This window comes from Heloderma suspectum, chromosome 5 (genome assembly GCF_057233095.1).
Source record: "Heloderma suspectum isolate Gila_16-S chromosome 5, 16-S_ref, whole genome shotgun sequence".
Lineage (NCBI taxonomy): Eukaryota > Metazoa > Chordata > Lepidosauria > Squamata > Helodermatidae > Heloderma > Heloderma suspectum.
Genome location: NC_139462.1, coordinates 64,876,031 through 64,900,325, shown reverse-complemented (window position 1 = coordinate 64,900,325; position 24,295 = coordinate 64,876,031). Strand labels below are relative to the sequence as shown.

General features: G+C 39.3%; 1 protein-coding gene across 5 annotated transcripts in view; it reads left to right on the top strand.

The window, feature by feature from the left end:
- LRBA (LPS responsive beige-like anchor protein) overlaps positions 1 to 24,295 on the top strand; it is a 518,402-nt gene that overhangs the window by 164,849 nt on the left and 329,258 nt on the right. For all 5 annotated transcript variants that reach the window (XM_084856247.1, XM_084856246.1, XM_084856243.1 and 2 more), the window contains exons 35-36: positions 9,365 to 9,429; positions 20,539 to 20,647. In XM_084856247.1, coding sequence (XP_084712373.1) covers positions 9,365 to 9,429; positions 20,539 to 20,647 — 174 coding nt within the window. The remainder of the gene's footprint in view (positions 1 to 9,364; positions 9,430 to 20,538; positions 20,648 to 24,295) is intronic.

The following is a 24,295-nucleotide window of genomic DNA, read 5'->3' as shown; positions in this document are numbered from 1 at the left end:
TCAGTCTCTTGCCCGCAGGAGGGGGGCATTACTTACTGGTAGCCATATCAGTGTTTTAAAATTTGGATTGATGCATAAGAGTGCCAAGTTTCGTAATTTTAACCCAAAGTGCACAATTTTAGATTTAACCATTCTGCTAAAAAAGGAAATATCGATGTGACAAATGCCCAGACGTCTAGTTCACTTGGATAATTTAGGGTGCAATCCTATGCATGTTTAGACAGAAAAAAGTCCTTCTGGCTGGGGAATGCTGGAAGTTGTAGGACTTTTTTCTGTCTAAGTGTGCACAGGATTGCGCCTTTAGATGCTTACCCAATAAGAAAGTATACAAGTTGATAGCATCAGTCCAATATATCTTTACTCTGATTTTTGCTACCACCAGTGATTGCAAAAATCCTGAGGCATATTGAATATTGAGCCTGACCACAGATGTATTTCATAAATGTGTTGGCTGAGTTCACAAAATACAACAACCCACACTCAGGCTTGAGTGTGGGTTAAGTGTGAGTTATTTTGGAACCATGAGTTGTTGCTGAAACATGGATTGTTGTGTAGCGTGAACCCAGCCACGCTAACAAAGCATATGAACAACCCACAGTTCACAACCCAACAATAAACTGTGGGTTTTCTTTGTGTAGTCATGTGTGAACCCAGCCATTACGTGGTGTACAGCTTTTTAGAGACGTCTTTATGTTGGAAAGAATAAAGATAGTATTTAAAACACAACAATTTTATCAATACATGACTTGATACTATGAAAGCTGTGCTTATTCCTTTGAAAGATAAACTAGTAACTCATAGGTCCAATGTCTGCTAATGTTTGTTGCAAATTGAACTCTCCCTTTAAGTATTGAAATTAAATTCTCATTATGAGGTAATTTCAGGTATTTACTACACAACGATATAACACCGGTTTATAGGAAGCCTGCTCAGAGTGGAATCCACTGAATGGTTAAACAGCAGGGGAGTCTTCTGCTTTTAGTTAAAAACTGCTGTTTCTGTATGACATATTTACAACTTATTTAATTCTTAATGTAGTGTGCTGTGGGACTGAGCATGCAAAAAAGAGCAGAAAGAGCTCTGCTTTCTGCGTCTAAGGCTATTACTTGCTGTACAATAATAAAGGCACTATTTTATTGGGTTACTTGTAATTAACTTCAGCACTATGCATTCATATAAATCATTCTCAATCTGTTTTCTTTACATTTTCCATTCTCTAACTTAGCTACTATAGTTGTTTTCAAATGTTGTTTTTCTATAAGGGCTACAGTTGTAATGGTCTTTCTCTAAATGGATTTCTAGGAGCTAATGATTCTAATAATTGTTTCATGTGCATTGATGCACTCTTAATGCAATGTTTTTTAAAAAGATTTGTTACTGATCAATATTTTGTGTTGGAGATATGAATTTGGCTTTGAATGTTCAACACAGATTTATCTGTTCCTGGAATTCAATACCCCCGTACAATTTTTTCATAATACTGTTTTCAGGGTTTCTTTCCATGCTTCTTTATCTTGATGTAAGAAAAGAAAAGTGGGAATGGGTGGGTCATAGAATACACGCAGAACTTCCATCATCCCCTTCCTTTCCCATGAGCACTGATCCCACATGGGGAATCCCACAGAGAATGCATATAGGCATATATACGGCACAAACTGGATCATGACTTAATGGCCTCATTCACGTGGCACAACAGCTCACCATGGCTTAATTTACCTGAAAGCGCTGTTGCATTGTGCCAGGTGCCCGCAGGCACCACCTTTGCATGGCATCCACAGGTGCCCGGCTTGCTGTGGCTTGTTGTGTCATGTGAACCCATGCAGCAGAGGTGTTTGAGGGTTAGACAACCATCAGATAGCCCATAGCTTGTTTTAGGGTGCCCATGGTCACCATGCAAAAACAGCACCCGCGGGGCACAATGTGATAGCCCCCATGGGCTGTTGTGTCATGGGAACCAGGTGGGCCGTTGTGTCATGTGTGAGCATATTCCGATAGATACACCTGCATATATTATTCCTTGGGATATGTCATGTGAAATAAAAGGGGGCATAACAAAGTCCTTTTTTGTTAAATTTTTGTTAAAAACTAGACATATCTAGTATAATGTCACTAGGAAAGCTGGATAACTTTATATCTTTAAGTTGGATTCTGGCAATAGCATTTCTAAGAAACAATGTGTAATTAAATGTAATAGAATAAAAAGGTATTTGTTTCTTATACCTGGGCACATTCTATAGTTTAAAGTCTTATAAAAATAATTAGCCCCTATATGGCAGCCTTGAAAGTTTTAGCCTGGAGCAGTCTCTAATGAACAGGCCTTTTTTTTTCTTTTTCTTTTCCATTTGGGCTTTGAGATTCCCTAAAGACTTGACTTCAGACCTCAGAGGGCAGCAGCTGCCATTTGTCTTGAGGACTGCAGTTGCCAAACAGTCAGGCCATGTACTAATAGAACACATTTGTACAATTCACTACATAGAAGCTTGATAGAGGCTTAATGATGATCATCTGCTCAGGACGTTTAAGTGGGTGGACTTTGAACAACTTTTATCACCCCTTTTTAAAAATCAAATCCTCTGTTTATTAGGGGGGAAATGTGGCTTGGCTAAGCATACTGTCTCCTCATAGTAGTGTGTATAGACTGTCATACCAGTTCAACCTATACGTTAAAGTATTTACATTAAAATATTAAGGGTGCAATCCTATGCATATTTCGACAGAAAAAAATCCTACAACTCTCCGCATTCCCCAGCCAGAGTACTAGGACTTTTTTTCTGTCTAAACCTGGATAGGATTGTGCCCTTAATTCATCTTGAAGTGTCTAAATGAATGTCAGGGTGGAAACTGAGCCCATAGAGCCCCAGAGCAGTTCTGATTCTGAGGAAGAACAGCAATCCGTGGGAGAGGAGCTCGCTCATCTCTCAGAAGCACAGCAGCTGGCAGAGATTCCTCTTGCCAGCATTCCTGAGAGAGATAGTGACCCTGGCAGTGAGAGAGCGCTGGAGGGGGGCTTGCTGGACGCTCGGCGCAGATGCAGGGAGCGGCGACAGATGGAGGGTGCCGAAAGGAGGAGCTCTGCTCATTTGGCGCTCAAACAACGATCGCGTCCCAAGGACCCGAGGGAAAGAGGGAGGATCTCTCCATAGCCCATAAGTTCAGAGTCTTCCCGTGGTTCTCCTTCAAACAGGGACTAACTGCCTTACCTGGAGCTTAGGCTACTCTGCTATCTACCCCATGCAGTTCCTTGCTTAGTCGCTAGTGATTAGTATCTGTAAGAGTCATAAGTAATAAAGGAATAAAGCCTTGGAAAGAATCCTCGTCGTCTGTGTCCTGAGTTGGCTATTGGAGGGGACTGCAAGAGGCAGCTAGGGCGCTCCTGACAATTAATGCCTCAGAGCTTTGTGAAAAGTGACTCCCCTGTGTAATTGACAAAAATGAACCCTTATATACTGTCCCTTCAGATATAGTTAAACACCAAAACCTTAATGCGCCATTTAGGAGTAGAGGTTGCCCCTAAACAATGTATTGGTAGCTTTACTGCTTCAAATACTTTCAAAGTACATGTACACAGTTGTTTCTTCAGTCAGGTGAATGGAGAAATACTTTGGCACTGGGGCTGGGCTGGGGCTCTGAGTGGCTGTATTGAATTGAAGCCTGGAAGGTGTGTTCTTCAGTCTGGGTTCCTAAGCCAGCTGATGGAGCTAGAAAAGCTAGATCCTGAAATGGAAGTGGAAGAACTGGTTCCTGAATGGCAGCAGGGAAAAACTGCTATGCTAGTGACCAAGAAAGGAGTACGACGCCTCTGGATGGAAGCGATTTAGCACATCCTTATTCTATTCTATAAAGACAAAGCATTTAGTTCAAACCCCAAAGCTCCATGTATAATTTGGGAAGCTGCACCCACAAAGAATCCATAAATTGTAGAAATTCAGTTCAGTTTAAGTTTTGCATGCATATCCTTGGGATTAAATTCTCAATCCAGTTTATTTGCTTAGAGATAAGTTGCACTGATTTTAAGTAAGTTGATTTAGAAGCGGCCCATGAAGCTGCCCTCTCTCCCTTGGTTTGCTGAACACTTCAGTTGCATTTTAAGGTGTTCTCGGCTGATTTTTTTTACTTTATGTCCATTCTTGCCTTGTTTATAGTAGACCTGTTGAAAACTTTGGATAGTTTTCTTTAGGAGTGGAAAGTTTGAGGTAGAATATGCCCTGTAGTACTTTGTTAGTCCCTCCTGCCCAGTTCCTTAGTCAAAATTGTCAGATTTTGGGGTCATCCTTTTTTGCATTTTCTTAATGGAAAGTAGTGTTTAAGTTTCTTTTTTTCTCCCCATTTTCTGTACCATGGAGGGAGCAATCATATCGGGATAGGCAGCCACCTCTGAACTCAGAGGTTACTGCCTATCCAGTGCATGGCAGGAGGAGTGCAGGGGGGATCCTCTTCTCCACGCTCCAGCTGCCCTGCGTTTGCAGATAGATGGCCAGTTTTGGCTGTCTAGCTGTGGGACGTTGGAGCATGGGGTGGGGAGGCTGGATGACGCATAGGAAGCATTGTACCAGCACTTCCACACTCCCCACCCCTCCCCGCCTCAGAAAAGCCCCCTTTTCCCTGCTCCGTGGTGCTGTTATGAGCCTGGAGCCCAGGGATGATCCACGTTGCCTACAAGGTGGTGGGGAGGTAGTTCTCGGGGAACTGACCTCAGAGCATGAGCGCCCAGGTCGGTTCCCAGACACCAACCAATCCTATGGCTGTCTAGCTACTGTCTAGCGGCCATAGGATTGTGCCCTTAATCATTTAAAAGAGATTTGAAATGATTAAATGGTAACTGGACAAATGTTAATAGCGCAGGTTATATTAATAAAGATTTTTTTTTCAGAGTGTTAATACATTGCAATAATACTGTTCAGTGTTCTAAAATAAATTAATTATCTTCACACATTCCCTGTTTTGTTTAATTTCGTCCTTTGAAGTGTCTATTTTGACAGGCAATGAGCCGGTTCACGTGACATGAGGGTGATTAATATGCCAAGGTAGCTTGTTAACCACTCCTGCGCATGCTGGTCACGTGCCAGCTGATTTCCCTAATTACCCTCATCATGTTGTTGTGAATTCCAAACCCAGGAGGGTGGCTGGATGGGGTGGTTAACAAACCATCCAGCAACTCTACAACAGACAGGGAACAGGTAATTAGGGAATTCAGCTGGCATGAGACCAGCAGGCACAGGGATGGTTAACAAGCTACTGTGGCTTATTAACCACTCTTGTATCATGCAAACCCAGTCAATGGGGCTGTTCACACAACATGGTAACTCACACTCAGTGGTTGAGCGTGGATTGTTGTTGAACCATGTTTTTGTTGTTGTTGAACCGTGGGTTAGTGTGTTGTCTGAACCCAGGACATTTTCTGCAGGGTGGCTTGTTAACCATGCAGTGTGGCTTGTTATCCACCCTGAACAACCCAACAACAAACCCTGGGTTCTCAGGGTGGCTTGTTGGAGAAAAATAAGCCACACTGCATGGTTAGCAAGCCACCCTGCAGAAAATGTCCTGGGTTCAGACAACATGCTAACCCACAGTTCAACAAACAACCTAGGGTTCAACAACAACCCACACTCAACCACTGAGTGTGGATTAGCGTGTTGTGTGAACAGCCCCAATATGTTTGTGGAGGGAAAACCCATAGTTGCAGTGATATTGGTAGGAAGAGAACTGTTCCTGTGTGTGTGTGTACACAAACTGGGTGAATATCCCCTCTTCCTTGTTGGTGGAGGCCAAACCACCTAGTGTAAAGGTGTGGTGTGTTTTGCTTCTACTACAGTTGCCCTGTTCAGGCGTTCAAGAGAACATGTGAGGGCTTAAAGTTTATACTGGAAGGGGACTGTGCACGCTGGCCTGACCCCCCATGTCTCTGTGTGTGCCAGTCCCATCCCCTCAGTTCTGACCTTGCTGTGTTGAACTGGCACGGTCTGAACAGGAATGCTACTTGCATTTGCTAGAATGTGAGTAGAACTCTCTGTGCAATCGGATTAAAAGGAAGCATTTGTTAGCTGTCTTCAGATATCTGTCACATTGAATATGGATAAGACTTGTTCTCTGTCTCTCCAAAGGGTAGAACTAGAAGTAATGGGTGGAAATGTCAAGGGAATGGATTTTGGCTAAACATTAAGAAAAAAGTCCTAATGATAAGAGCTATTTCAGCAACAGGCTGCTTTTGAAGGTGGCAGGCTGTCCTTTGATGAAGGTATTTATGTAGTGGCTGGACAACCATCTGTTGGAGATGCCGTGTGTTGTTGCAAGGTTCCTGCACTGAGTAGGGAGGGGGTTGGGCTAAATCTCCAAGGTCTCTTCTAATTCTAACATTGTATGAGTGTGTGTGTGTGTGTGTGTGTGTGTGCGCGTAAGCAAGCTTCAGAGCTGTCTTCAGACAAAAGAGAGAAAATGGGTGTATGTGTCATCTCTTGCATTTGGCAGGAAGTATGAAGTCTCTGGATAGATCAGGCCTGGTATAATACTAGACTCCTGGCCTTCTGCCCTTGCCTCATCAAGGGACCAGTGCCTTCTGTCTGCTACACATCAGCCTCCGGCTTCCAGCTCTAATTTCCAGGAATTGACCTCAAGGCTCCTGAGACTGAGAACACACCTTTCAGGTCTAGATCAGTGTCATCCATGGCCCCAGTCGGCCCCCTGCAAACTTGTTTTTAGCACTTTAAGAGTATTTACATTTTAGGAGCTACTTACGATTTTTGTCAGTAAGCATTTAAATATTAAGTATTTATTATACATTTGCTATATATTGTATGAACATTATGATCATATACATTAGAAGTAGGTTTTCTAGGAAGTAAACATTTTATAGACATAGGAAATGGTAGTCAATTAAGTTCATTTTACAGCAGGTATGAAATTATTGACTTTGTTGATCTCCTCTTGCAGTCCTTCCTTTTGAAAGTGCTGAAATGTGTTCTGCAGTTATTCAGCTACATTAGTGGTCAGGCTTTGAGGCTTTTAACATGTTTTTCATCAGCACCTTAGGGAGAAGAATAACTAAGATCTTGACATAACAATGCAGTCGGCTCCGTGAGTGTAACTATAGTACAGGATATATGTTCTGCATTGAAACATTGAATTAAACATGAAAGTCAATGGCTATTACGTTCTCTCCCACCCCCGCCACTATAAAGCATGCTTAGGGGAACATTCACTTGTGGGTTATAAAAATTTGTTTAGACTAATGTCTTCTTTGATAATTGTCTATGATATACGGAGTTATGCTACAAGGAGACATGATAAATGTTTTTTCTTTTTAGTTTTGGCAACTTCTGTCTTCAGTAATTAAGTTTTGAAGTACTATAGTACATGTGATTTAAGGTGAAAGACATTGTTTGCTGACACAAATATGTGCATGATGTCATTTAAAGAAAATGATTGCTCTTTTTTTATCCTGCACTTCTCCTGCCAATATTTTGTGAAGGAATGCTAAAACAAGTGAAGAGGCATGTTGGGAAAAGAAAAGCAATGCCTACACAGGATTAACAGCTGCTTTAGTGCCCAAGATTGTGTGGTACTATGAAGTGTATATTCCAAAATGTGTAGCAACAACAACACATAATTATGATTGATTGCTATATAGATCCAGGGTAGCAAAAAACAAACAAAAGCCTCTTGCTATTTACCTAATAGAGTCTGAATCTAATTCTAGTTTTCAAGATGCAGATTGCTGAGAAATTGAGAGAATGCTTAGGGGAAAACCATGAGACATCTCCTCAAACATCCTGTTGGAAACTATGATTGGGTTCAGACAACATGATAACCCACACTCAGTGGTTGAGCATGGGTTGAATGTGGGTTGTCATTGAACCATGGGTCATCATGTGTCTGAACCCAGCTGTGAAAACAAACCATGATTTGTTAACCACAAACAACCTATGAAAAGAACCCATGGTTTGTTGGGTTGTGAATTATGGGTTGTTCATGGTTAACAAACCATGGTTTGTTATTGCAGCTGGGTTCAAACAGCATAATAACCCACGTTTCAACAACAACCCATGTTTCAGTGACGACACACACTCAATCTATACTCAACCCTTGAGTGTGAGTTATCGTGTTGTCTGAACCTAGTTCATGTCAGTCACTCATTTTGAAATATTGCCATGATAACAGTAGCCTGATCCAGTATCAGATGATATCTCTTGAAGTTCCAAAGCTTTGTTAGCCAAGATTTTATAAAAACATTTGATTATAAAGGAGTGATAAATCAGTCAAAGAAAAAGAAGCAACTTCTTGAAATTAGTAATCAAAATCAAGAAAAAAGGGTTTGTTTTTCCTCAGAGATGTCACTGATTTTGAGGAATGATTTTATATCATTTAGTTGATATCATTCCAGTGGCCACATTTGGATGTTATGATAACACATGGTGGTTTAATAAGCTACTCGCAGTAGCTTATATTTTAAATAGACCATGATGCCCTGCCACACAACTGGTCTAATAAGCTACTGTGAGTAGCCTATTAAGCTGCTGTGTGTAATTTGACTCTCCCCCCGCCCCCTGGTCCTGCTGCAGTCCTCCCGTCCAAGCAGTGTGGTGCTGTTTCACTTCTAAAGCACTAGAGTTTGCAGGATCCAGACAAAACTTCATACACAACCTCTCCCAGTCAGGAGGCACCAAATCCTCCATCAAAACCCAGTGCGATTGCTCACCAAGTAGCGAAAATCCCAATTGCAGCAAAAAGGGGTGTGTGGCTAAAACACCCCTTGGGGGTTTGCAGGATCGGGACCAAACTCCACACACAACCTCTCCTAGTCTGGAGGCACCCGATGCTCTCTCAAAACCCAGTGCCCTGACACTGACAGCAGCAAAAGTCCAAGGTGGCTATAAAACCTTGGAGGTTTGCAGGGTCAAGACCAAGCTTCATAGAGATGTAATGCTCATTCGCTAAAGCGGAATTGTCCCCATAGCCATCGTGGCTTAATTAACCTATCATGGGTTATCAAGACATCCAAACCCAGTCAGTATCTTATGTTTTAGATCAAATTGCTCTTTTAACAGTATTTGTTATCCATATGGACTGATGTGATGATGATCATCAGCTGAAGTGCTCTGCCAACACGTACTGCAAGTGTTGGACATACTTAGCCAGTACACCCATTCCCCTTTTATTAAAGCTGTGCATATGTATCTTGAGTAAAGGTTTTGATATCTTGTAGTATTTTACTGATGCTTCTAATATTTGTTTGTACTTGTTGTTTTTAATTTGTTACCTGCTTAATTTTAATTAATTATTGTTATTAGTTAATTGGAACATATTTGTGTTCTTTAATATATTTTTAATTACCTGATTTCTTCTAATTTTTGTCACTTTTGTATTGTAGGAATGGCAGAACTCAATACAGAAGAATGCAGGCCTAGCTTTCATTGAGCTTGTCAATGAAGGAAGGTAACTTCCCTGCTGCAGCTTTGATTATCTGTAACGAGCAAATTCAGATTAATTTCTCTCCTTTGTTGGTCACTTATAAAACACTTCATTTAAAGTAAATTGTTTTAGATTTGCTAGCATTTGTTCACATTCCTTTAGAAATATTCTACATGTTCTTTTGGGTTGCTAACCTTGTAGATCGGATTCAGCTGCTAAACTCCTGATCCCTTCAATATTCTGTTGTGTTGGTATTTTGTATTTTCTCTGACTTGTAGTCATAGTGACATAGTGACTGGGTTTACACAGCATGATAAAGGTTGAGTGTGGGTTATTGTTCAACAGTGGGTTGTTGCTGAACCATGGGTTGTTGTGTTGTGTGAACCCAGCCGCACTAACAAACCATGGTTTGTTAACCACAAATAACTCACAGTTCACAGCCCAACAGCCAACAGGTGTTCTCTTCCTGAGTAGTTCATGGGTAATAAACCATGGTTTGTTTGAGTGGTTGGTTCACACAACACAACAAACCATGGCTCAACAACAACCTTTAGCGCAATTTGTCATGTTGTGTAAACCTAGCCAGCGTGTGCATGGTAGGTATGTGAGCTGCCAAACTGAATGCAGTCATCTAGGATGGCTTGACTTTCTGTCTATGCTGCTTACCTGGGGGTTTGTCAACTACCTGACAGACGAAAATATGTGCTGGTTGCTTGTGGTAATACAGAGCTGCTCTCTTGTCTCATATCAGCAATTCAAAAATCTAATTTACTTATGTTTGTATCTGTGAACCTTTCCAAATCAGCACTTTAAATATTAAAAGAAATTGCAATTGATTTTTGCATGAACAGATTCTTTAAAAGCATTTTTTTTCAAACTATTTTGGTTATAGAGGATTTTAGAGCAAGCCTAAAAGTTCAGTTCTTTGAATTCAATTTTAGTAAATGTAACACCTTCTTCAACACATTTATAGAATAGATTTATAACAATTATATAAAATAATTCAGAGTATCCATACTAGACATTTTGAACAGTATGAACTCTTCTTCTCCTTTAAAAAAAATGTAAATTACACTGTCATTTTACAGAAGTGTAGATGATGGTGTTGAACTAAATGCATTAAAAAGCACTTTCTACACATTGTGCACATGGTTAGGTGATCTATCAACAGTCGTACAAATGTTACAGAAAATGACAAGAGGTGGTGGCAGAACCATGAACTTTGACATACACCAGCATTCAGTAGAATTATCTTTTTTTCAATTAAATGAAAAAATCTAAATATTAAACAATAAGGAGTAAAAATAACAGCACTATACAAAGTGAGTAAATCACATGTTGAACTGAAAAAAACTGAATATTTGGTCTCAATAGCACATAGAGAATCATAATCTAAAATATGGATTTTTAAAAATGCTTTTACCAGTTAAAGCCCCATACATGTCAGTATGCAAATACAAGTCCAAGACAGTAGAGTTCCTTCTGGTTTAAAGCTACTTCTTGGATCGGTAGATAGAAAGCTCATAAATTGCTGAAGAGTAAATATATACAAAGAGCTACAGAATCTAATGGGTTTAATTCCACCAATATTTTTTTTTAATTGAACAGTTATTAAAAATGCTCTAAGTGCAGTGAAGAGTACACTATACCAATAGTACTAAGAACAATATCACCAAAAGTCTTCAATATGAAAGGATTAAGGAATCATACTGGTAAGAATGGATCACCAGATCATAAGGACATGTCAAAAATGATAATGGTAATGTTTCTCTAACTGTTTGTGAGAACAAATGATGCAATGATAAAAGAAAATGTGGGGGTTTGAGAAAACAGAATTAGGGTTCAATCTTACGCATGTTTAGACAGGAATAAGTCCTGCAACTCCTACATGCTGGCTAGGGGATGCTGGAGTTGTAGGATTTATTTCTGTCTAAACATGCCTACGATTGTGCCCTTAAGTGCATTGCTAAGAGCTGCAGATAATGCCTGTATAGTTCTTGTTTCCTAAAATGAGAGTTCTAGGGGTTGAGATTGTCTGAAACTGGAAGCCAAACTTTCTGAACTGGAAGCCAAACTTTCTGAAAAGTCTTTTCCCTCCTTAATTTCAGATGTTTGAGATTAAGTGCTCTGCACAAATTCCATGGGTAAACCCTGGTTCAAATTAATCCCTGGAGATAGTGAAATTGAAAACATAGCCAGTCATATTTTATCTTCCAATTTCTATACAGCCATGAGTTTCAAAGACGTTAACAACTCCCAGGTTTTACAAATGCTTCTTAAGAGGTAATGCAAAAACCTGAGATTTTATTTTTCAGTGAGAATATATAGTGAATATATAGTGAATTCTATATAGTGAATTCGGATAGCAGAATGTGTCAGAGTAGCAGCTGTATTAGAGAGAGCACAGGGCTAGTGTATCTGGGAAGATGGCTCTCCCCCTTCCTGTTATTCAACTTTGTTTTTCAGTTAAATTTGGTTTAAGTTTGCTTCTAGTATTTTAGCATCTCTAGTACAATAAAGTGTAATATATCATGTTGTTGCATATTTGTACCTCTTAAACAGTACTTACAAATAGAATTGCATAACAAATAACTAGTAATGTTGTTCATTAGTAATGTACAGTGCAAATTATTTTAATCTATAACACAATTTTAATATTAACAGTATAAGCATTTTAAAGGGATAGTTATACGTAGTATCAGTCCTGCATACTGTAAATATTAAGAAGTTAATTTAGTCTAATATTTTCTTATTATATTTTTAAAGTGCCCAATAACCAGAGTTTTCTGGTTGGATTACAAACAGTGAAACAACAAAGATACCATACAAACAGTTAAAAATAATAAACACAATATAAATATTTAAAAGAATAAAGTACAATACAATTCAAAACAACAAACAGAACAGGGATCGATAAAATAGCCATAAAAATCTAAAACTAGGTCTCTAAAATTCCTGGGAGAAAAGAAAGCAAAAAGATAACAATGTAGGCATTAGACAAACCTCTTTCGAAAGGCCAGTCCATAAGTGGGGTGCCACAGTGAGCTACCCACCTAGCTTCCTTTGGCAGGGACACCCAGAGGAGGGTCATGGAAGGTAGCACAAGGGTCTGAGCAGGTATATACAGGAGGAGATATTTCTTCTGCAACTCTGATCCCAAGCTGTTTAGTGCTTTAAAGGTCAACACCAACACTTTAAATTGGGCTCAGAAACAGACTGGAAGCCAATGCAGTTGAGAAGAACTGTTGTCACATGATCATATCGGCCAGGCCCAGTTAGTAGCCTGGCAGTCACTAGTTTGAAATAATGGAAGTTTCTTAACCATCTTCAAGGTTACCAGAGCATGGATAACTGTTGCCAGGATGTTTCTACCCAAGTAGGGTTGCAGGTGGTATATCAACCTAAGCTGATAAAAGGCACTCCTGGCCACCAAGGCCACCTGGATCTCAAGTGACAGTGATGGATTCAGGAGTACTTCCAAGCTGTACAGCTGATCTTTCAGGGAAGTGCATTCCCCTCCAGAACAGGTTGAATACCAAACAACTGGGCCGATGAACAACATAACAGCCCCTGTGGGTTGTCAGGATTGATCTTCAGTTTTTTGGATGTCTCATCCAGTCCATTATACTACTCAGGCACAGATTCAGGACATCCTCTGCCTCACCTGAGTTTGATGAAAAAGAGAGGTAGAGCTTGGTGTCATTAGCAAACTGATAGCACCTCAGTCTACATCCCTGGATAACCTTCCCCTAGTGGTTTCATGTAGATGTTAAATAGCATGGGGGATAAAATTGAATCCTGTGGAACACCACCTTCTGGGAGCAACCATCAAGTAGGAATGGAACCATTGTACAACAGTGCCCCCAGATCTCAACCAAGACAGCTGGTCTAGAAGTATACCATGGTTGCTGGTATGAAAAGCCACTGAGAGGTCCAAGACAACTAACAAGTTCATATGCCCCCTGTCTCTCTCTCTCATCAGCGGTCATCCCACAGGGAGACCAAGGCAATTTCTGTCCCAAAACCAGGCCTAAAGCTGGATTGAAATAGATCTAGAAAATCAACTTCATCTAAAAATGCCTGTCATTGATCAGCAACCACACACTTGAACACCTTTCCCAACAAGGGGATGTTAGCAATTGGTGTATAGTTGTCCTCCACTTTTGGGTCCAGATTAGGTTTCTTCAGGAGTGGCCTGATTACTACCTCTTTTCAGGACATTGTTTTCACCCCCTCAATAAAGAATTTACAGCTTCTCAGACCTAACCAGCCACCCTTCCTTATTAGATATAACAAGTTAAGATGGGCAAGGACCGAGCATACAAATGGTTGGTAGAACTCATCCAAACACCTTGTCTGCATCATCATGCCTCAACAACTGAAAATAGTCAAATGCAGTAGGCAAGATGGTGCTCTGGATACTTCCGTTAAAGGAACCACACTAATAGAGGAATCCAAGTCATGTGGGATATGAGTGATTTTGAACAACTTCAAAGTGTTGTGCAAATCTATCATAGCAAGCTGTTGAGGGTGTGACCAATTCCCTCTCAGGGTCAGGTTGCAATAACCCCTTCACCACCCAAAACAACTGTGCTGGATGTCACTGTGGAGATGCAATGGAGGTGGAAAAGAACCTCTTCCTTGCCACCCTAATTGGCACACTGTAGGGTCGATAATGAGCCCTAACCAGAGTTCAGTCAGATTCAGCACAAGTCTTTCTCCACTTGTGTTCAAGCTGACATCCCACTTACTTCATTGCCCTGAGCTCCAAGGTGTACCAAAGAGCTAATTTGGCTCTGTCAAGGGGGAGAGGGCATTTGGGTGTGATATTGTTAACCACCCTGGTCACTTGCCTTTCCCATACAGTGACCAGAGTTTTGACAGGAGCACCAGTCATACCAACTGGAAAATCCCCCCAGGGCCCTTTGGAAGCCACTAGCTCCATTAGTCTCTGGGAGCAGACCATTCTAATAGGTCCCCCACCCTTGCAGAGATGAAAAGCTGCTGAGAGTCTAAACTTCAACAGGTAGTGATCTGACCATGACAAAAGACTAGGTGTTAAATCCCCCACTTTCAGGTCACCATCTTCCTGCCCAACTGAGAAAAACAAATCCAGAGCGTGACCTGCTGCCTCTGTTGGACCAATGTCATGTTGATACTGTCCCATGGTTGTCATGGCATCCATGAAGTCCTGAACTGCACCAGATTGGACAGACTCAGCATGGATATTGAGGTCCCGCAGGACAATTATCCTGGGAGTCCTCAGCACCAAGTCCAAGACTATGGCATGGTTTGCATGTAACGACAACCCAGAGTTGAGTATGGGTTTGTCGTTGAATCATAGCTTGTTGTTGAATTGTGGGTTGTTGTTCCGTGTGAATCCTGCACTATGGTTTAACTATGGGTTGTTAATCATGAACAACTCAACAACAAACCATGGGTTCTGTTCCTGGGTTGTTCATGGTTAACAACCTAACATTAAACCATAGTGCAGGGTTTGCATGTAACGGCAACCCCCAATTTAACAATAACCCACAATTCAATGACAAGCCACACTCTGGGTTGTCATTACATATGAATCTCTCTCAGCTCAGGCAGTGGACAAGGGGGTGGGTGGTACATCAGCAAATTCCCTAACTTGTCCTGGGTTTCCAACACCAGATTGGTATTGGTACTGCCCCCGCTATAATTGCTTAGGGCCTATCTACATGTTTCCCTGTTTCCCTTGCCCTATAATAAATGTAAGCATATTTCCTCTTCTTTGTGAACAGTTTACTCACCTTTCTTCAGTAGTAGTTGTAGAAGTATTACATTTCCCCAGTTCTCCAAAGCAAAACATTTTGTATCTATGAAATTCATTTTGTCCCCTAGAAAGTTCATTCGTTATTATTGCTGTGTTGAATATGGTTGCACAAGTTCATGACCACTATTGGATACTACTTATGATGGGATTGATGGCAAGCATCACAATCTCCTCCCTGGCCCCCTCCTCATATTTTGTAATGTTTTGGTATGTTCTTCAGATGCTTAGTGCTCTCTCCTGCAATGAATCATACATCTGTGTCAAGGTCTGACAATCTCATTTGCCCCCTTGTCACACCAAGGGGTTAACCATGCTTTGGCAAGTGAGATGCATCTGAGACTTCCTCCCAAGACCGGAAATGCAAAGCAGGAGTGATAATCCCTGCCTTTTGACCAGCCCCAAATACGGGCAGAAGCTTACCTCTGTGCCCCGCAGGTGGTTGGAGCTCCAACAAGCTGGCAGACATAAAGACAGAAAAGGCTGAGATGCATCTGCTGCCCCTCACTGGCTCTAAATAGAAGTGGGCAGCATAGGCATATTGCTTGTCTCTGACACTGTGTTGTGTGAGGGACAAAACCCAACTCCTTGGGTTAGGGACATGGCTTGCCAACCCCCAAGTCCACCCAAAATTCTCCCTCACTGCCCCTTCCCCTCTATAGAAAGGCTGTCTTTTTCCTCTGTTGGATATAAATAGGATCGTGCTCGTGTCAGAGAAAGGTTACTTGAAGTTACCTTCAGCTTGTATGTTTTCTTGGATCATGCAGAAAAACCTTCAGTCTATTTCTCTGGATCATGTTCCATTTCCCCCCCTCGTATCTTCCTATGTTTTTGTTAACAAAAAATGGAATTCCTTGGGAGTGGGCTGCATGAATCTGCAGATAAACCAGTGCACTAGGTTGTAGACCTGGGCACCTCTGTTTAGTATGGCTTTGATCCAGAACAGCTGCTTCAATTCACAGAAGAGGCTGTGATCCAGTGGAGGCCCTACTCACAGAACAGGAGGCAATTTTTGTTCCTTCTTGTTTTCTTCCACACTGCATCCCTCACTGTTACAGAAGATTCTCCAAATCACCAGCACAGATTGGGGGGAGGGGGGAGGCAGGCTGCTGCAGGGGAATCTGACGAAATTGCCTCCTCACCCTGTCTTTGAGTGAGAGCATACTATGAGTGGAACTCTGCTCGTGGGACCTCTGGATCCAACCAGTGACTTTAAAATATTTATGTCATCTTTTTTAGTAGTGTACAATATGAATATGCATTTAGCATATCAGACAAGTTTGTAAGCCTACACAATTAGGAGAGGAGCTATAGTCCTGGTATGTAATGGTTTATATATGATTTTACAATTCCTCACCCCTGTCTATCTAAGTGGCAAAGGAAAACCACTGAGTCCTTTAAAGAACCCCCCCCCCCAGTACTTCTACATAAATATGCAAGAGAATCAAATACATGTTGCCCTGCTTGTGGGTTCCTGGTTGACAGCTGGTTGGCCACTGTGTGAACAGAATGCTGGACTTGACGGTCCCTTCATCTCGCCTAGCATGGCTCTTCTTCTGTTCTTCTGTTCTTAATAACAATAGTCCCATGCATAGTCTTGTCATTATTAACATAAATAGATCTTTATTCTTTATTTTGATCTCACTCGTGTTGAGTTGAGTTCAAAATGCCATTTGTTCTTTGGTGTGATATGGATGATGCAGTGGATCCAAAGATGTGCTCTGCTCATGGACAGCTGTTGCATCTTATGCTGGAGTACTGCATGAGAAGAAAAAAAGAAACTAAATACAAATATGCTTTTCTGTTTATGCAACCTCTTGCAGAAGGCAAGAAGCCTGTGAACTGCTATAGAATATACACATTAATATAGCTTTGCATGACCTCTCATTTAAGTATTTATACCTTGTAGGTCTAAATTTTTCCTTCCATTGATGCTTCTTTGGGTCTAGCCCATGTGCATATTGCAGGCCATAAATTATGAATATAACTTAGAGATTTCTGTAGTTTACATTAAAATAGCTTTGCTTTATAATGTATGTTTTAAATTATCAAACATGGTTACAAAGAAAATACCGTCTGAAAACTATAGGGAAATGTAACAGCTTCAGCAATTGATTTGTTAATTATATCCATCTCACCCACATGGTGACCGTACACTGGTGACCGTACACTGTTGCCTGTGTTATCTAGACTAATAAAGCATATTCAGGGACCAAGTTTATAACAGTCATTCTATAAAGGAGGTCAAGGTAGGTCAGAAATACATAATCAGAAATAACTTAGAGACTAGTTCTTAGCACTGCAACCCAATACATGTGCTTTAGTTCTTGGAATTCAGAGCTGTAGTGAGAGATTTATCCTCTATGTTACAATGATCGTCTTCTTGCCCTAAAGCATATAAAGTCAGCCATTAAGACTGAAGTGCACTTCATACATCTGAGAACCTTAATAAATATTAAGGTCATATTTTGAAACAGATGATCTTCTATAGATAACAGCAGCTACTTTATATGTGATTGGACATGAGATTCATTTCCAGATATTCAACATTAGCGCTATTTAATATGTTTTTTATTCCATTGTTTGCTATTTACACTTTACTACACACCGTAATATTGCAGGTTGATTTTTCACAGTAACTCTTACTTTAGCTATACTGTCTTATTTTACAAAGTACCATTATGTCAATTCATGTGATATTAAAAAGAAACAAAGCTGAACAATTTCTAATTTGAAAAATATATTGATTGTTCTACTGAATGCCAGTACAAGTCAAAGATCATGGCTCTCTAACCTCCTCTATTATATTCTGTAACTAATCTTGTATACTTATTGATTATTAAACCATACTCACAATGTGTGACAGGGGTATGTTTTTCCTTAAAACATTATTCTCTTGTTTTTTATTTCTCCTGTATAAAGGTGTTGGTTACAAATATAACTTAAGAAACAAGTGTTCATGTTGTTCTCCTTTACAGTTCAGTGTTGAGTCCTGTTTCTTGAAAGTGTTTCAGAGAGAGAACTATATTACATCAGCTCGGTTACTTTATAGGCTGATCAGAAATGGTGGATGTTCCATGGAAACAATGGCAAATTATATGAATAAATTAGCAGGCTATCCACCAGTTAATGATCTTCCTTTGAACTGACCACTTATATATCTAAATAAAATGGTCTTGTATCACTTTATATTCCTGTTTATAATCTCCATTTCTTCAACTCTACCATCCTTCCCCACCTTAATATCTTCTGCTAGCTTAAAACAAGTCTACCTAGCCTCTTTTTCTGGCCCTTCCACCCAGATTTCTCTCTCAAAACTCGTATTTGATATCACCTCTCCCTTTTCAAAACCCTCTTCCGCTAAGCTTAACCCTTTTGTTTCCATTCGCTATTGCAACTAAGCCTTAAGTATGTGTAACATTTGCACATATTTTTCCCTGCTACTCTTGCTTCTGTCCTGTTTTTTTTCCTCTCCCCTTCCCCTGTGTCAAAAATTAAGTTGTGAGCTCCTCAGTGCAGGGACCTGTCTGTTCGCGTATGTTTTTCTGTAAAGCACCATATAGATCAATGGTATATATATCATTAACCAATAATGAATACACTCTTTATATAGCTGCCTTCTTGCAATACTGAAGGATTTTTAAGTCACAACCAAATATATACAATTAACTGTTAGAAGGAAAGGCCGTATTTAATATGGTTTCCCTTTTACCATAATATCCCAGGCTCAACATAACTTAAAAAAAAAAGATAAATGTGCACCTTTCACTCTCAGTGCCACTGATTAAAAATGCTGGTTTGCATTGGTTTGTGCAAGCTGATCTACTACAGCTTCAGTTCATTACGTTACTGATTAAAACTCACAGCCCTCATAATAATTATCCAAAATGCTATGTCTCATCCTATATCTTAAAATTTAGATTGCTTTATTTTATTAGAGGCAATATTTTTCACTGTTTTTTCTTGCCCTCAGGATTCTAAAAGGTAACATGTTTTTCTAAGTTGCTTAAAAATATTAGGAGTGGAAAACTAGATGATATTTTTCCAGTCCATCCTTTGGAAATGTCAAGGGTAGAATCTTCATTTTCATTTAAAACATAAAAAAACAACAACTGAAGACAAGGGAAATGTTCTGTATAATCTAAATGTCTTCCTGTTTTGATGGTGGTCTCATCGAAAAGAGAACTGTGTTCTTACAATCAACAACTTCATTTTAATCCTCTGGGTCCATAATAGGAATTGCTTTAAGAACATGCTAGTTAAAATCACAATACGTAACTGAAGAAAATATCAAACAGTGTTAAAGATGTGATGAAAATAAAAATGATATCTTAGGGTGTCCTGAAAGGATGGAGAGAAGAATGTACTTGGTGTTTTGAAGATCACATAATGATTTTGCATTTTGTGTTAAAATGTTCACCTATAAAACAAAGTATATTTTTAGAAGTTTGGCTTTTATTGCTTTGAATTCTGTTTGATCATTTCTGCATGCATTTAAATATCTTTGTGCAAATTGGGAACATGTGCGTTTGTGAACTTAATAGAAAATCTCGAGGTTATTTGCAGATGACTAAGGTTCTTGCTTTTCAACTAATGTAAGTCCAGCTCACTTCAATGAGGCCTGTATCAGTAAAGTGCTTTAAGGATCAGATTGTAACTTTAAGGTTTTGTGAGGGCATGTCAGGAGCCATAAAAGGTTATATTTGTGCATAAGGAAAATGGTTAATTCTTAGATATTTTAAAATGAAAACCAGAGACAGCCAGTCCAGCCTCAGTATCGTCTAGGGAACATATAGTGCTGGTGTTCAGTGCAGAAAAGCTATGCAAGAAAATCATGGTGCTATGTACAACAGATAGCACACCCATTATTTTCCATACCTTTATACTCTTTTAAGAAATAGCTGAATATGGGATCAATTTTATTTACAAGCTACACTTTATTAACTGTGTTTGCTTATAACTAAGCTCCATTTACATAGCTAACAGGTGTGTATTAATTTACATACTGTGAGTCATCTAGTAGTAGCTAGTATTGGTTAAGATCTAAATTATGCCTGAGACAAAGGTCTATGTGTATTTCATTTCTCTTGTTTGTACAGTAGTAGATACCATTCATCTCAATGGAGGGAGCCACTCTGCACCTGTAAAGTCAATCTCGTCCCTTAGAATAAATAGGGGATTCCTTCCCAGTGGGGGACTTATCATGGTGATATCTGAACTTCATTTCCTGGAACATATTGTTGGATTAGTGTGTTTCATCCGAAAATGCTTTAACACTTTTATTTTTGGAATCCATAACCACTGATCTGTCCCTGTTTACTTTCTATTTACAGATTGCTGAGTCAAACAATGAAAGATCATCTAGTTAGAGTAGCAAATGAAGCAGAATTTATCTTGAGCAGACAGAGAGCTGAAGATATTCACAGGCACGCTGAATTTGAGGTAAGCCGCAAATCTCGCAACATGTGCTAGTCCTTGAGCCGTACCTATTGGAGTTGTAATCTGAATGCATTGGTACCAGAGCTATGCAAAGTTAAAAATGGGAGCACTTTAGGTACATGTGAAGTTTCATCTTTAAACTTGTGTCCATGTTGCCTTGCAAGTAGCACAGGGACACTCTGCAGCCCCTATTTTTTTCTTTTGCCCCAGTTTCATACTTGTTCTAGGGAAACGTTTTGCAGGGATATGCTGTTTTAAACACATCATATGAAATTCACCCATTGCTGCTCACTCTAAATATCATCAGCTTGTTCTGCAAGACCCATGTGATGTCCTCTCAGATTTTAACATTCAGAGTTGGTGATTAAGGCGGCAGTCCTAGACTAGGAATGGAGAACCTGTGACCTCCAGATGATGTTGGCCTGCAACTGTTATCAGTCCCACTCAGCCAGCATGGCCAGTGATCAGGAATGATGGGAGTTGTATCCAACATCATCTGGGAGTAATTCTCATTGAATTCTGTAGGGCTTAATTCTGAGTAGACATGTCCTAGATTGTACTGTAAATTAATCCAGTGTAACATCTGATAGAGATAAATGCTTCCAGTTAAGTACCGTGCACACCTAACTTGTGGTCAAATATAGTGCTATTTTTAGATAGGTATTGAAGATTGCAGATCAGCAAGAATGAAATACTCTTTGGTAGTTGAACATCCCTCTATTTGATAACATGAATATCTTAAGTTAACTTCTCCTCCTTGCATGAACTTATTTGCATTGTTTGCTTAGTGTTCCTTTTGATAAATAAAATAGTTTAAATAAAATAGATTGAATTCCTGCAGCCTTCCTATTTACAATACTCTCTTATTTACAAACCATTGTTATTGCTACTTTGCATAGCACTTTAATTTGATCAAATATGAAAACTATTTCACAGCCCAGTGTTTCGTGTGATGCATTCTAATAGTGGTATCGCTGATGTCACAAACACAATTGTTGGTGTGCACATACAAATTATTTTCTTCTTCATGCATCCCGTGATCACATTATCCTTTTTGACATAGCATTGCAAATGGATCTGGTGAACTATAACTTTACCAGTATAATTCCTTAATCCTCTCATACATATGGCTTTCAAAGATACTGTCCCTGACTGTCCTTTTTGGTATGGCTTAGGTTCTTAATTTTATTCCTCTAGAGATTTTTTAAACTGCTTGATAAAACAACAACAACATGTTGTTGAAATTAAATCCAGTGTTCTATGTAGATCAGGCTGATCTTTATATAAATTCACCCTCCCAACAATCTTTCAGCCATTTACAAACTTTCTATCTGACCCAGAAAGTAGTTTTAAATCAGAAGCAACTGTTTGGACTTACAACAGCTGCCTGTGCTTTTGCACAGTGACTTCAGTGGAGATTGGACTTACAACAGCTGCCTGTGCTTTCGCACAGTGACTTCAGTGGAGATTGGACTGGTGAAGTACTTTGAAGAGCAGAACCAAACTTTGCCACTGGTACAGAATCATTGGAATCAATAAGGAGAGTAGAGCAGCTAAGCTGTCTACTCATAGATTGATCACTCTGGACCTATACCCAGCTGCTTCTGAGTCTGTACTTAGGAAATCATACCTTAGATCCTCCAACTGCTACTGTTCATGTGAATTCTTCCGTCCTTTTAAAAACTTGTTTTAACTTGTGTTCTAAATTTTCTGGGAGAAAATTGATTCTGGGAGAATCAATAACATGATTGGATTTGTTCACATTATCAAACATAAGGTATGAAACCTTGCTGCTTTCACGTAAATACATATGTGCTGTAGTAGCATTTCAACCACCATCTCACTGGTTCTAAAAATGTACCCATGGAAAATGGCAAGGTTCTGGTTTTCATTACAAATATTATGGCCTGAGCAGCCAACATTAACATTTATGTATGTATTGCAAGAATGAATTCTAAAAGTTTGTTTTTGCTGAAGTACTACAGAGAATCCTATTTTAACATTTTTATGGCATTAGTACAATAAAAAACAATCTGAAGTAAAACATAAATTATTCACAACGGATAATATTAATTTATTATAACTAAAGCCCATTTGCTACATTAACTTCTATTTGAACTTATATTATAAAAAATTAGCACCAACCCAATTCAAAATGGAACAAAAAGGAAATATAACAGAAATAGAAATATTGTCTTGTATTGAATTCTACTGAAAAGTAACTTTGTTTGTTTTGTGAACCACATTGTGGGTGTTTTCTTTTATAAACAATACATCAAATGTTCTATTTATATTTTAACACATTCATAATTTGTTGTTGTTTTAAAATACATTAAAAGTTGAAAGCGTATTTGTCCTGAACAGTGGTAATGTTCTAAAGATCATTTGTGCTGGCCTTAGGATTCATGCCGGGCATTGTTTAATAAGCTGACTGTGCTTCATCTAGAGCTAGTTACCCGCTCCTGTAAACAGAGATGTTGTCAGATATCTACAGTGTCATTTTGTGCTTGTGAAATAGCAGGCAGGTTTCATTTGTTACATCAAAGAATCAAGGGTTGGTAGACAGTCCTGTGGAGATGAAATATACATCTTTTTTAGTTCATTGCCTGATAATCATTGGAGTGGGACAAGGGTGACAACTTATACTCTGGTTTTATGCAGAGACACCATGAGTGACATTGCCTCATTGATTAGGTGAATAGCTCCTCTTTTCTTGCTACTAATAGTATTTTCCACCTTTCATTGTACCTTTTTCACATAAGAATAGTTACAGTAAAAATTCTTATAATACTACTTTGTTTCAAAACACTGTTTCTGTCTGGGCTGAACCCTGTTATTTCTCTGTGCATTGCTTATGTCTTTGAACCATCTAAGGCAGGTGTTGGCTGACACTTCTTGATCTGATGCTGCCTTGACTCTGTTATATCTCAGTGTGATGGCTCAGGGGGTTTAATTCACATCATCTTGAACTTAAACAGAAACTAGGTTACTGAAAAAGACAGCTTCTGTTTATCAAAACTTATCTTAACAAAAAAGAATGAACCATGAATCCAAATGTAGCAAAACTATTCAAGTGGGCACAGCTTTTCAAGCTAAAACAGCTCATAATGAGGGAAACATCTTAAAACACCACTGGTATCTGTTATCTGATGGTAGAATTAATGCCATAAAATAATGTGTAATTAAAATCCTTAAGGGGGTTGCTGTACTAGCAGTGCAGATATATGGTGCCATGATCCCACTCCAGCTATTTAAAACAAAAGGAAGCACAGATGTAAATTTGAAAACGCATTTAACATTGTGTGTAGTTTGGCCATCTGATGTAGAAATATGAAGTCGCGCAGCTTGTGTAATTGCCTTTAGGACAAGTTTTAATAAGTAGCTTAATCAACAAACTTCAGTAGATTAATAAGTGGAGGCCAATTTTCAGCAGGGCACTTTAATCAATGATGCTCAGAGTTAACAGCATGCTTGCTTGGGTTTTGATGCTATTTTGATGTGCATGTCAAAGGGAATAAACAAGAAAATGATTCTAACATCTCCAAGAGAACAAAACTTTTTTGAAATTTAAACACACACACATAAACACTGCACAAGTCAATATACCTTTAGATCATCATTTTCATAACAAGCACGGGTCAATATAATATG